The sequence below is a fragment of the Helianthus annuus genome, chromosome 6 (genome assembly GCF_002127325.2).
Source record: "Helianthus annuus cultivar XRQ/B chromosome 6, HanXRQr2.0-SUNRISE, whole genome shotgun sequence".
NCBI lineage: Eukaryota > Viridiplantae > Streptophyta > Magnoliopsida > Asterales > Asteraceae > Helianthus > Helianthus annuus.
This window is the reverse complement of record NC_035438.2, coordinates 84,733,546-84,746,630: the sequence shown is the minus strand read 5'-3', so window position 1 is coordinate 84,746,630 and position 13,085 is coordinate 84,733,546. Positions and strand designations below refer to the sequence as shown.

At 36.8% G+C, this 13,085-nt stretch overlaps 1 protein-coding gene across 1 annotated transcript; it reads left to right on the top strand.

Annotated features, from left to right (window-relative positions):
- The first annotated feature begins 8,570 nt into the window (after window positions 1-8,570).
- LOC110932538 (zinc finger BED domain-containing protein RICESLEEPER 1-like) lies at window positions 8,571-10,945 on the top strand. The gene is made up of 4 exons (XM_022175865.1): window positions 8,571-8,970; window positions 9,044-9,961; window positions 10,039-10,823; window positions 10,910-10,945. Exons 1-4 carry the CDS (start codon window positions 8,571-8,573, stop codon window positions 10,943-10,945), a joined length of 2,139 nt encoding a protein of 712 aa, XP_022031557.1.
- Window positions 10,946-13,085: the final 2,140 nt, after the last annotated feature.

The following is a 13,085-nucleotide window of genomic DNA, read 5'->3' as shown; positions in this document are numbered from 1 at the left end:
AACTTGTGAGAACAATTGCGGATGTTTCGCCTTCATTTGGTCCTCACGTTCCCAAGTAAATTCTGGGCCACGCTTAGATTCCCAGCGAATCTTGACCAAACGAATCCGTTTGTTCTTCTATTGTTTGAATGTACGGTCCACTATCTCCACAGGTTTCTCGACAAAGTGCATCGTTTCATCGATTCGAATTTCGTCGAGAGGAATGTGAAGATCAGCGTCAGCTAAACACTTTCGCAAATTGGACACGTGAAAAGTCGGATGAATATTTCCAAGCTTTGGAGGTAGCTGTAGTCGATAGGCAACCTTTCCAACTCTTTTAACAACCTTAAATGGTCCAACATATCGGGGTGCAAGTTTATCAGCAGATAGATCTTCGCGAGTCGGAATAAAATGAGCTGTCTTCGTTAATCGATTGATAACAACCCATATAGCATTGTGACCTTTAGATGTACGTGGTAATTTAGTGATGAGATCCATAGCAACGTTCTCCCACTTCCAAACCGGTATCTCTGGTTGTACAAACAAACCAGAAGGTCGTTGATGTTCAGCCTTGACTTTGAGACAAGTTAGGCATTTCGAAACATAAAGTCGAAAAGATAAGACAGCACTGGTTAGGGTTCTGAACTTCTAGTAACTTTAATAACATTATGCTTACAATATAAGAGGGACACTTATATACAAGTATATGAAGTGTCATTGGTGCGTCCACCGTACCTCCATTACATTGTTCACGTTCTGTTATTGTTGCCACTATCGGTTCTTACACATGATAAATCTTACTGTGGTTTCTGTGCACTGAATTTCATAATTATGTATGCAACCATAATTACGCAATTCCTTGCATAGTCCACACAGTGCACTTTATAACGTGTAGGGGAAGACCCAATAAACAAACATGTGATGAGTGTGACTAGACCACCATAGAGTCCTTTAGATCAATAAATGATCTTTTAAAACAGACCACCAAGGAGTCTTTCCAGCTATATCATCACATGGCATTCCTAACCAGATTTGAATCAAGCTTTTTACTAGACCATCCAAAGGGTCTTTTTCAAATTATGGATCCCTCATATGAAATCCAAGGGTCTTAACCACCACGTAGAAGCCCATCAAGGATTTAAGGTAGTACCTTTGGATATCCTACTATGAATCCCTCATATGAAGATATGGAAGGTTCTACGAGGATTTGGATGACGAATAACTCGGATTACATAAAATCATAAAAGAAACACATAATCACATAACGTTTAACCTTACCTTTAATTTGTTATCTTTGGACACGGGTTATTTAAAGCATACCAGGAATCCAATCCGTGGATTTCATTTGGCACTTTAAACATCTTCAAAAATCTAACTATGAAGATAGAGAGATCTTAATAAGAATTTCGGCTTGTCCTTATTGAATTGTAATGTACGTATTAAGGCGTACAAAGAATCCAATCAAGGGTTCCGATTTGAGCGATAATCATCCACATGGATCTAATTGTGAAGATAATAAGATCCTATATGGATTTCAGAATTCGAATAGCAGGAGACGCTTCGAAACCTTGCACTAGACGTGCTTAAGTCAACACACGAGGTAGAATCCTCATGAAGTTGAGGTGCTAGCTATGCCAAGGCGACATATGAAGCAGAATTTGGAGGGTGGGTAGAAGATCGAAAAATACTCTTAGTTATCTAACCAAGGATTTAAAGTGATTACTCAAAATGTCACTTATATTTGGTACTTCGTTTTCTTGAAACGAGTACTTAGAATTTTTCGAGGAAATCATGAGCGATCACATGGATGGAACAACTTACAAGAGTAGTTTGTAAAGAACATAGTTCTTTGGTGTAGGTATTATAGGGGTATGCCATACACACATGTAACTACACTTGTACATCAGAATTGTGAACAACGATTTATTTATAAACCAAACAGGTTGTTTCAGAGTTCAACAAAAGAAACAAAAGCATAAGTTTCCAATTATTTCAAGCAGCAGCTTCTTCTAATCAGCCCAATGCTCATCCGTGGGTCAGATTTGCATTGACAAACTTTGGGTATTCGTCCCTGAAATGACTCGTCTCGTCATAGAAGTAGCAAGTTCCAAGAGGAAAACGAGCTTGTGCTGGATTTGCTTGAAGTTGAACAGGGTTCTGAATAGTTTGGTTTAACATAGCGACTGAACGACAGTCTCTTACCAAATGACCAACAAGTCCACACTTGAAGCATATTTGGCATTTGACACTAGCATGGTGATGGAGGTTACACTGATGGCACAAAGGGGCTGTTCCTTCGTATGGTGCTCGAGCAACAGTAGGACCTGCAACAGCTTTGTTTTGGATGACAAAGCGGCACATGGTAACCAAATGTCCCCATCGCCCGCAGTGGGTACATTTGAAACAAGGTGCTTGATTCGGATGATGGCCATTGCATTGATTGCAGAAAGGAGCAGTTCCCAAGTACCGCTTCTTGGCTGGCGGTGTTGCCACCTGACCAGGTCCTGCTTGATTTGGTGCAACGGCTCGAGGATTCTTTGAGGTCTTACGCTTCTTTGGCCTTTTTGAAGGCTTGACTCCTGCTTCCTTTGATGCTTCTCGGGTGGTTTCATCCTGGAGACGGGACATGGCAACAGCTAATTCAGCAGTCTTCAGGATTACTTCGCCTATTCGCTGGGCAACTTTAGTAGCCTGTTCGGACATCTAAGCGTCGTTGCGATGAAGTGACATTCTAGAAGAAATGGAAGACATAGGAAGAAATGAATGAAATGCTATCGGGTAATCAAAACAGAATGACAACGCATAAAAATTGCGATCATTTGTTTGTTACCTAAGGCAAACAAATGAGACGGTGACTAGTCAAAGTAAATGGGTCATATTAATGTATCACTGAAGACATGCTCGCCTATAAGTGAACAAACACCCCAAGAGTTCCCAGGTAAGAGTCACTGGTCCGATACTGCGGATTTGTACGAACACTCTAGCCTTAGACAGAAAACTCAGGGTACAGGCATTCACTCTTCCAATTTGCACGTGTTCACATTATTTAGACCCAAACTTTGACGAGATTTTGAAAACTCAGATGGCACAAAGCCAAAGATGAATCAAATTGGAAGGGTTCAAAACCATATAACGGAGGGTTCAAAACCTAGTAATCAATCATCCTAGAACAGATGATTAATTTTCGAAGCGGATTTATTATTGTGTTCTCGTTATGGTTATCACCTAAGGATAGGTGACGGTATTGTTTTAAGATCTAAACACAAGAATCTTGTGTTAGGGTCCTAGGAAGGTTATAGACTAGGTCAAAGCATTACTAATAACCTAATTCCCTATAACCATGAGATCTGATACCAACTTTTCTGTCACACCCCGACCACGATAAAACAACAAAACGTGGCAGAAACATCGGGAGTGTTGTAACAGAATCAATGTTTCAAAACACACGGTAATTTGAAGTTTCGTTTTATTAAATATTAGACATTTACATCATCTTGAAATCTAACAAACAAGTTAAACATAGTCTATCATTGTTATTAAGTCACTAAGGCCTCGTCCCGTCCTATGTGAGTATGCATCCTAGCAATCAACATCATTCAACAATACCTGAAACATATGTGAAAACAAAGTCAGCAAAGAAATGCTGGCGAGTATATAGGTTTTATGAGAGTGTCGGATTCATGGCTAGTTTATATGTTGTAGTACCTCGTTAGACTCGAAGAGTCAAAATGCATACCTTGTTTTGAGAAGTGTATTACAACATAAATAACCAACTCAAATCAAATTGGTTATAGTTTGTTATAAAATCTCGTAGCCATGATTCTTAACCCAAAACATTTAGTTAAATCAATTTGTAAAAATCTCGTAAAAACTCGTTAACAAAACTCGTATGGTTTATATCATTTCAAAAACCTCGTTGTGTGACATCGTTTAAAATCGTTTCCCCCAGTGAACTAAATAATGACTCAAAATGTAATATGATAAGAGCATTTATATAAGATGTACCAGCGGCGTATCTACCATGCTTTTATCATGCTACACCTGTCCCATTATCTAATCACATCCCAAAACCAATCGTTTAACCAAATCGTTTATCTCGTTTAAGTCGTTTCAAATCGTGTAACTTATCCCAAAATCGTTTAACTCGTTTTAATAGTGAAATTACTTTTGATCATCTCGCTAATAACATTTAAACCTTCGTGACTCGATTACCTCGCCTTTCGCATTAATAAACCACCAAAGGGTAAATTAACAATCATAGATTCGGTCGCTACCCACCTAACCCACACATAACAATGGGTGCAGTCTGATAACGGGATTTGTCAGATCCTATGGTACCATAACCTAATACTGGTCGGTTTGGCCAAAATTGATGAATGTTATTCGTTATGTAATTACAACCAACAAGTTTGTTCACTTTATCAAAATCGTTATTAATTTAATATAAACCATTTCAATTGTTTTCAAAAATCATCGTTAAAACATTGAAATCATTTAACACATATTGATCACCCCAAAACAATCGAAAATAGTAAAATAGGGGAACTATGTACTCACCTGAGAATGCTTAGCGGTCTTTGAACAACAACCAAGCAAAGCTAGAGGGAGCACGGAATCAATCGGCAACCTAATAACTATATATAAATAAACCGGACCTAAGTCGGAGGATCGGATAGGATCAGGTCTTGTAAACCAAATGAGTTATTGGAACTCATATGACATGGTTTAACAATGCCTACATACTAAATTGAAACGTAACCTAAGTGCTTTTGACCCGTTACGACCCATTAAGGTAGCTTACGCTACTTTAACGCGTCGTGCGCGCAAACGCGCGTTCGAGACGTCTAACTAGTCCTATGACAAGTATTATATGCCTAAACATTTTAAATAAATTGCATAATCAGTTTAGGTGACAAAAGTTAGGTTACATATGCTTAGAGTCCAATTATGCATGAAAAGGGCATTTTGGTAATTTACCTAAGGCATATAATCTACCTATTATACTACTTAAACTCGGTGACCATAAGGTATAACCTCGGAAGGTTATTCCCTATACAACTATGGTCACTAAACATGCTTGGTCGGGTCCTAAAGATCGACCAAACGGGTCGAGTTCGAAAGTCTAAGCGGTGGTTTAGACCGCTTGACTTACGACTCTAAACAAGCACTAAACTAAAAGTGACGAGCTAAGCATGTTAAAACATGCTTACCTAAGTTAGAAAACAGGTTTTGATATCAAAACAAAATGTTTTGATACTAAGAGTAGTTTGGTTGCAAAATACGCTTAAATGCGCATTTTGACTGAAACTACGACTCATCACTACGCCTAGTCAACGTGGTAATTAGTAGGCATAGTCACTAGGGACTATAACCATCGTGATTACGCTCACGTTGCGAAGTTCAAACGAACTTCTCTTTGACCATCTCGTGGTCAAAGCTGAAAGTCAAACAAAGTTTGACTTTCGAGCTAGGAAAGCAATAAAAGAATGAAAGAGGACTTACAAAGGGTCCAAAAAGATTTGGTTCCAAGTATTCTCAGGTAGGAAGTGAAATATCACAACCACTTAGAGAAATCTCAGACCAAATGTGCAGAAAATGGAATGGGGACATGGCTTTATATAGTTTTCGTAAAACCGTTAGGATCATTTCTTGGAGAGGAGGGCATGATCCAAGCCATACAAGTGTCAAGGAAGGATTGGGGGACTTGGAGAACACACAAACCAGTCCATAGCATTGAAAACCAGAGATCAAAACCAGCAAAAACGAGCTAAATGACCAGATTCATTGTTTTTGTCTGATAGGCTCACGCGCCCCGCGTAAGAATAAGGCTTGGGTTTATGCGGGCCGCCTGGCCAACTTTGGCAGATTGACAATTTCAGTCCCTGCAGCTTAGAAACTTGCATTTTGGCCCATTTTTGACACGTTTAAGCTCCGTTAACCTCATTTCAAGGCTCTAAAATGAAGTTAAAGTATTGGAAACTCAAAACATGCTAAAAAACATCTCGAATGTCGGTTCGTTTGGTCTACGGTTGCGTTGTTCGGTTAATTACGACGGAAGTCGTAACGAACGCAAAAACGATCCAAATTGAGCGACGAATGGAATTTTATCATGACAATCACTAAAATATAATATTTTAATGATTACATAAATTTTTGGAAGTCCGGATATATTCAGAACGTAAGATATGCGCGAAAATGCAAACTTGTGCACTTTTTGACGCTTTTAGTCCCTGAATGACCAATAAGTTTATTTTTGCACACCAAACACCTCAAAGCCTATTTCTAAGCTATGTAAAGGATATTTAGGGCATGTTTAACTTTTGATCAAGTTCCGGAATGTTCGTTACAGTACGAATCGGCATACTTTCGCAGTTTGTCGAAATTAGTCCCTGTAAGCGAATAAAATTGATTTCGGCACACCAAACCTTCCAAAACTTATTTCTAAGTTATGTAAAGGTTACTTAAGGTATCTTAAGCCTATGTCACTATTCCGAAGTGTTTGTCGTGTTAAACTGATTATGTTTACGCATCAGTTCGCGTGTACTTTCCAGAAAGCGATTTAGAGTTCGAAATCGAACGAGAATTGATATGTGCAAATGATACACATATTTATACAAATCCCAAGTATGAAATACGATATTTCATTGATTTGGTATTTGTTCGATGGCCGTGGAGGCACAGATGTCACATTCATTATTCAAGTTCATGAAAACATATAGTATGATGATCTTGGTCTTTCACAAGATCATCACCATAACTTACTAGTTCATGTGTTTAATCATAATCTAGTAGGCTTCATATGATGTCTATTATCACCAACACTAATAATCAATCAACAAGAAGCAAATCAACATATTCAACATGTAATCTTATATTTTCAAGCTTATGTTAAAGTATCATGATCATGTTCTTTTGTGTTCTTGTGATTAACAATTTTTATCATCTTTTAACCATTAAGATATGAAGTAATAAGAGATCATGAGGGCTCACCACTAGCAACAAGGCTAGGGAAGAATACTAGAACTTGAAGATGACAAAATGGTTGGATAAAAGCAAATGAAGAAGGTCCTTCAAGATTCAAGACCACCAAGCTCCTTAACCTTGCTTCCTTCACCTTGTATGCACTTGTGAATGGATGAAATGGAATTGATGATGATGATGGTGTGGGGTGGTGGTCTCGGCCGTGAATCGCGGAGAAGGGAGGAGAGAGTGTGGTGTTGAGTGGTGTGTGTGAGAATGAAGGAGGTTAGGTCTTCTTATAACATGTTTAGCTTATGACCATTGTGTATTTATTATATCTTGAAAGTACCATACAAATCCCTAACACTAGGCCTGTAAATGAACCAAACGTTCATGAACAGTTCATGAACATGTTCGACGGGAAGTTCGTTTATGTTCGTTCATTTAATAAATGAACGGACATGAACAAAAATATTTGTTCGTTTAACTAAACGAACAAACATGAACACATGCTTTGTTCGTTCATTTATGTTCATGAACGTTCGTTCATATATGTTCGTTTATGTTCGTTTGTGTTCGTTTATGTTCGTTTGTTCGTGTTCGTTCTTTTAAATATCAAACAAAATTTCAAATATATATTCGATTTAAAAACCCAAATATATTTTTTTTTACTTTTTTAAAATAGTTAAGTATATAAATATAAATATATAGTAGTCCAAATTTTAAGAAAGCAATCACCTTATATTACCATTTATATGAAATAAAACCTAGAAATTTTAGGATATAGTTTTCTAAACGTACGCAAACTATTCTTTTTTTCTTTCATCATTAGTCGCATACGGCACAACCCCACAAACTCTTCTCTCTTCTTTTCTTCATCGACTGTTAAGAGGTATGTTCTCATATCATATATGTAGATATATGTAAGTTCCTACATATGCATGTATGTAAATTAACAAAAGTCAAAGCACTTAATCTCATCTTGAAATCTCATTCGTGGAGCCAGAATATGAAATTGGAATTAAATGGAAATTTGTGGGCTGCAATATTAATGATGATATTTTGGCCAATTGATTTTATAAGAATCTTGAAGATGAGATGTTATTGGGCTAATTATAGTTGATGCACTATATAGAAATATAGTAGATGTATATAACTTAAAAGAGCTTAGAAGTTGTAAGCAATAGCCACATTAGCTTTCTCTTGTGTAGGAATACTCCTATGTATAAATGAGACTAGCCAACCTGTAGATCGTTATTCATTAAACAATTAAGTTAGGTTTGATTTTTTACAATATGTTAAAGAGCAATTTTATATGAACCGAGCTCAAGTATATTTTAACGTGAGATCGACTCGGCTTATATTTTACATCCATAGACGTGTTTACGGTAATTTGTAAGAAATACCAAGATTTTTTTTTTGTGGAATGTTACCCATTGTTTTTTTAGCATTTGATGGAATGTTAGCCATTATTTTAGCATTTTTCAATTTGTATTGTTTTACCTGTTTCATGTTTTTACTAGTTCTAGTGTATCGCAAATGATATCATAAATACCAATTCTACACGATAATCGGAATGTGAAAGTATTTTGACCATTAAGTGTTTTTCCTGTTAGGTTATCAATAGAGAAATGTCTCTACCCCGTTCAAATGATACGGAATTTCAAGCAAGCGCAGATACTTCAACTCCGAAAAAGGCGCCTAATAGCGATGATGTTATTGTAGTTAACGATGAAGAAGAAAATCTCAATGATGAAGAAAATAATGATGAAGTAAATAATGATGAAGACAATGCCCATTACACTAAAAAGAAAAGAAAGAAGACATCAACTGCTTGGGTTCATTTTTGCACAATAACTAATGCTGATCAAAATGAAGTCCATCAATGTATACACTGTGGTGAGAAATTTAACAAGTTTAAGGATGGAACAACCACACCATTAAATAGACATATAAAAAAGTATTGCCCGAAAGTAAAAGCCGCAAGCAAAGGACAAATGAAGTTGAATATTTCTTCTGGAAAAGCATCAGGTTCCTTCTTAATATTTTATATGAATTTTTTTTCTTACTTAGTGATATTAATAATTTTCTTGAATAACATCAGGTTCTTCATCAATAGTGAAAAACTGGAAGTTTAGCAATGTGAGGATGAGGGAGGTTATTTCTCATATGATCATGGTGCATGGATTGCCATTTAATTTTGTTGAGTATGAGTTGTTCAATGTGATGATGAAGGAAGCCAATCCGGAATTTGAGAAGATCTCTCGTGCATCAGTTCGACAAGATTGTGTTTCTAGTTACAAACTTGGAAAGAAAAGAATTCAAAAAATGTTGAATACTGTTAATCGTGTGAGCATCACAACTGACATGTGGACATCCGTTCAAAATATCCATTACATGGTAGTTACATGCCACTTTGTAGACTCGGATTTTGATATTCACAAATGCATATTGAGTTTTGTAGACGTGCCTCCGCCATATTCTGGAGTTCATATCTATGATTGCTTGTTCAAGTGTTTAAAAGATTGGAATATTGAGATGAAGGTGGCTACTTTGACTGTGGACAATGCTAAAACTAATGATGTGGTGGCTAGAAAGTTGATGGATAATTTAAATCTACAAAAAAAACTTCCTCTTGATGGAAAGTTGTTTCATGTGCGATGTTGTGCGCATATTCTTAACTTGTTGGTTCAAGATGGTCTATCAGAAATTCAAGATATAATTCACAATGTTCGTGAGAGTGTGAAACATGTGGGTGCTTCTCCTGGGCGATTACATCTCTTTAGTGAGCTCACTAAACAATTACAATTAAAAAAAAGACATCTTATCTTGGATGTCAGTACTCGGTGGAATGCAACATACGCAATGTTGTCTACGGCTTTGGAGTTTAAAGAAGTTTTTGAGAATTATGCCGATCGAGAAAGTACATACACCAAATTACCAAGTGGTGATGATTGGAAAAAATGTAAAGATGTTTGCTCATTCTTGTCACTTTTCAATGAGGCTACCAAAATAATTTCAGGTATTAGTTTATTCTACTTTATCTCTCGCTATTTGTTATACAATATACTAAAAAGTAATTGTTTTTTAATATTGTAGGTTCTGAGTATCCAACTTCTAATTTATTTCTCATTGAGTTATACGTTATAAAAGATGCATTGGATACTGTAGCTTTGGAGGAGAATGATTGCATGCGATCTATGGCATGTAAAATGAAAGAAAAATTTGACAAATATTGGGGCTCTACTAATCTGTTGATTTCTCTGGGTGCTGTTATGGATCCAAGATACAAAATGGAACTAATTAAATTATCTTTCAAGACAATTTATTCTCCGGAGGAGGCTAAAGAAGAAGTACAAGTTGTTAATGACATTTTAGAGGATTTGTTTAATGAGTATATTGAGGCACATAAAGAATCGAATGTTGTTCGAACTGGTGGTGCAACTACTGGGAGTGGAAGCGAGATCAGAGCCGGTTCTTCTAAGAGTTCATCAAGCTTCATGACTTCTCGATTTGGTGATGGTTTGAAATCAGGTAGCGCTATGTATGCTCAACATATTACAAGTCTTGATACTGTTGAACGTGTGAAGTCAGAGTTAGCCACTTATTTAGAGGAAGGAGTGTACATTTGTGAGACGGGTGCAACTTTTGATGTTTTGGGATGGTGGAAAGAGAATAGACTTAAGTATAGAATTTTGTCCAAAATGGCAGCTGATATCCTATCTGTTCCAATAACAACTGTTGCTTCTGAATCGGCTTTCAGCGCTGGTGGGAGGGTTGTTGAGCCACATCGTTCTTGTTTAGGAACAGAGATGGTTGATATGCTTGTTTGTGGAGCTGATTGGTATCGTCATTACTATGGACTACATAAAAAGAAAATCAAGGTAATTTGCTTATTCTTTCAACTATAGTACCATTTTTTTGTTACTATTGGTCTAGAACTAATATATATTTTCGTTGTTAATTGTAGGAAAATGACGATATTACATACATTGAGCTTGAATGAAAAATATGATTTGGGTGAAGTATTTTGAATTTTTAATTTTTTACAAATAGTAGGTTTGAACCTCTAATTTTAGCTTATGTATTTTATATATCTTTTATTACAGGTTTAAACATGGATCATGGGTTTTTGGATGAAACATGAATGGTGGCTGGATGAATCATTATAGATTTTTTTTAGTATAATTATGATTAATTTTTGGATGAATTATTTATTTTTGAACCATTATTTAACATGATGGATTTTTGATCTACTAGACTTGTTTGTTTTGGTAGAATCATGATGGATTTATGATGTACTAGACTTGTTCTTTTGTGTTCGTTAGTTTTCATTTATGTTTGCTTTATGTTCGTTTATGTTTGTTCAATCATATTCGTTTATGTTTGTTCGTTTGCGTGTGTGTTCGTTTGTGTTCGTTTAGCTTTTTAATGAACAAACACGAACAAACATGAACGAACACGAACATTTCCATTTTTTAATGAACGAACATGAACAAAAAAAAGTGTTCGATTACGTGTTCGTGTTCGTGTTCGGTTAAATTTAAATGAACAAACACGAACACACCGATGTTCGTGTTCGTTCGGTTCGTTTACAGGCCTACCTAACACAGTCTTGGAAGATTTAAGTGAATCATATAAGATCAAGTAAGGATCTTAGTGGGGGCCACATGTGACCGTCCACATGCAAGGGGGGGTTAAATGTAATTTTGAATGGTAATTAGTTAGTTAATAATTCAAATCCAAGTATATGGTTACAAGTGTTAGTTACTAGATATTCTAATGGGTGTTAGGGTGTTCGGGGTTCATAACAAACTCAGAAATAAGTAAACAATGCTTCTAGTAATATTTTGATGTTCCGGGTAATGTCCGGTTGTTCGGTTAAATACCGGTTCGTTAAATGCTAAATTGCACCTTTTAGTGTCCTTTATGTCCCCTTTTGTGATACTTTCAATTCCTGACACTTAGGAAAGTATTCTGGATCAATTTGTCATATTTTTACATGGTAAAATCTTGTTGCAATGCTGAATTTTGCTGAAATATGTAAAATTCAGCATTTAAAGTGTGTTTCGGGTGTTTTTTAGTGCGTATTTTAGCTTCCGGAAAGTCTATATGTTAACCCTTGTATGTACTCTTGGGTTTTAATGTATTCTTGACGTTGGACCTACACCTAGATCCCAATTCTATTGTCTGTCTGCTTTCTGCAGAATTGTTGACACAATGTGTCTTACCGGTGAGTTTACTAGTATTTCTGACGCAACGCTATCATTAATGCATAAAGCAATTCTTGTAGTATAAAACGTGCATGAATTTACTTGTATAGTATGTAATCAGACAATGTTGACATTTAAGCACATAATTGTAGTCATTAAATAATAATTAAAGTGTACGGAAATTACCGGTTTGGTGCCAGTTGTCACAGTCTCCCCCCGTCAAAAGAATTTCGTCCCGAAATTCAGGCTGAGCTAACTCTCGCAGGAGTTTTCTTGAACAGGTGGGGGTACTTTTCTTTAAACTGGTCTCCACGTTCCACATGTACTCGGGTCCGTGCTTTGAGTTCCAACGTATTTTAACAACTTGACACTACTCCTCCTGGTCTTGTTGACTTTCCAGTCGGTAACCTCAACGGGTTGTTCTGTAAATCAGAGGGTGTCGTCAATATGCCCTTCATCCGCAGGGATGATCACTGTTTCTTGTGTTGGACTCTTCTTGAGGTTGGATACATGAAACGTATCATGCACTCCGTTAAGTTCTTCCGGTAATTCCAACTTGTATGCCACGGTACCAATTCTTTCCAACATCTTGAATGGTCCGATGTATCGGGGATTCAGCTTCCCACGTTTTCCGAATCTTACTACGCCCTTCCAAGGTGAGACCTTTAACAAAACTTTGTCTCCCACCCCGAACTCTAATGGTTTTTGTCTTCGATCCACGTAGCTCTTTTGTCGATCTCGAGCCACCTTAATGCGCTCTCGGAACTGCATAATCTTGTCGGTTGTCTCTTGCACAAGTTCAGGACCAACCATACGTTTATCTTCAGCGTCTGCCCAACATAAGGGCGAGCGGCACTTGTTGCCATACAGAGCTTCGAACGGTGCGGCTTTTATACTCGTATGATAACTGTTATTGTAGGAAAACTCAACTAA

What these genes read in the sequence shown, in the direction of transcription:
- LOC110932538 (XM_022175865.1), top strand. Translation starts at nt 8,571, where the DNA reads ATGTCTCTACCCCGTTCAAATGATACGGAATTTCAAGCAAGCGCAGAT. An exon ending in TTCTTCTGGAAAAGCATCAG is followed by an intron (nt 8,971 to 9,043) that starts GTTCCTTCTTAA and finishes GAATAACATCAG; the next exon opens with GTTCTTCATCAATAGTGAAA. An exon ending in TACATAAAAAGAAAATCAAG is followed by an intron (nt 10,824 to 10,909) that starts GTAATTTGCTTA and finishes TGTTAATTGTAG; the next exon opens with GAAAATGACGATATTACATA.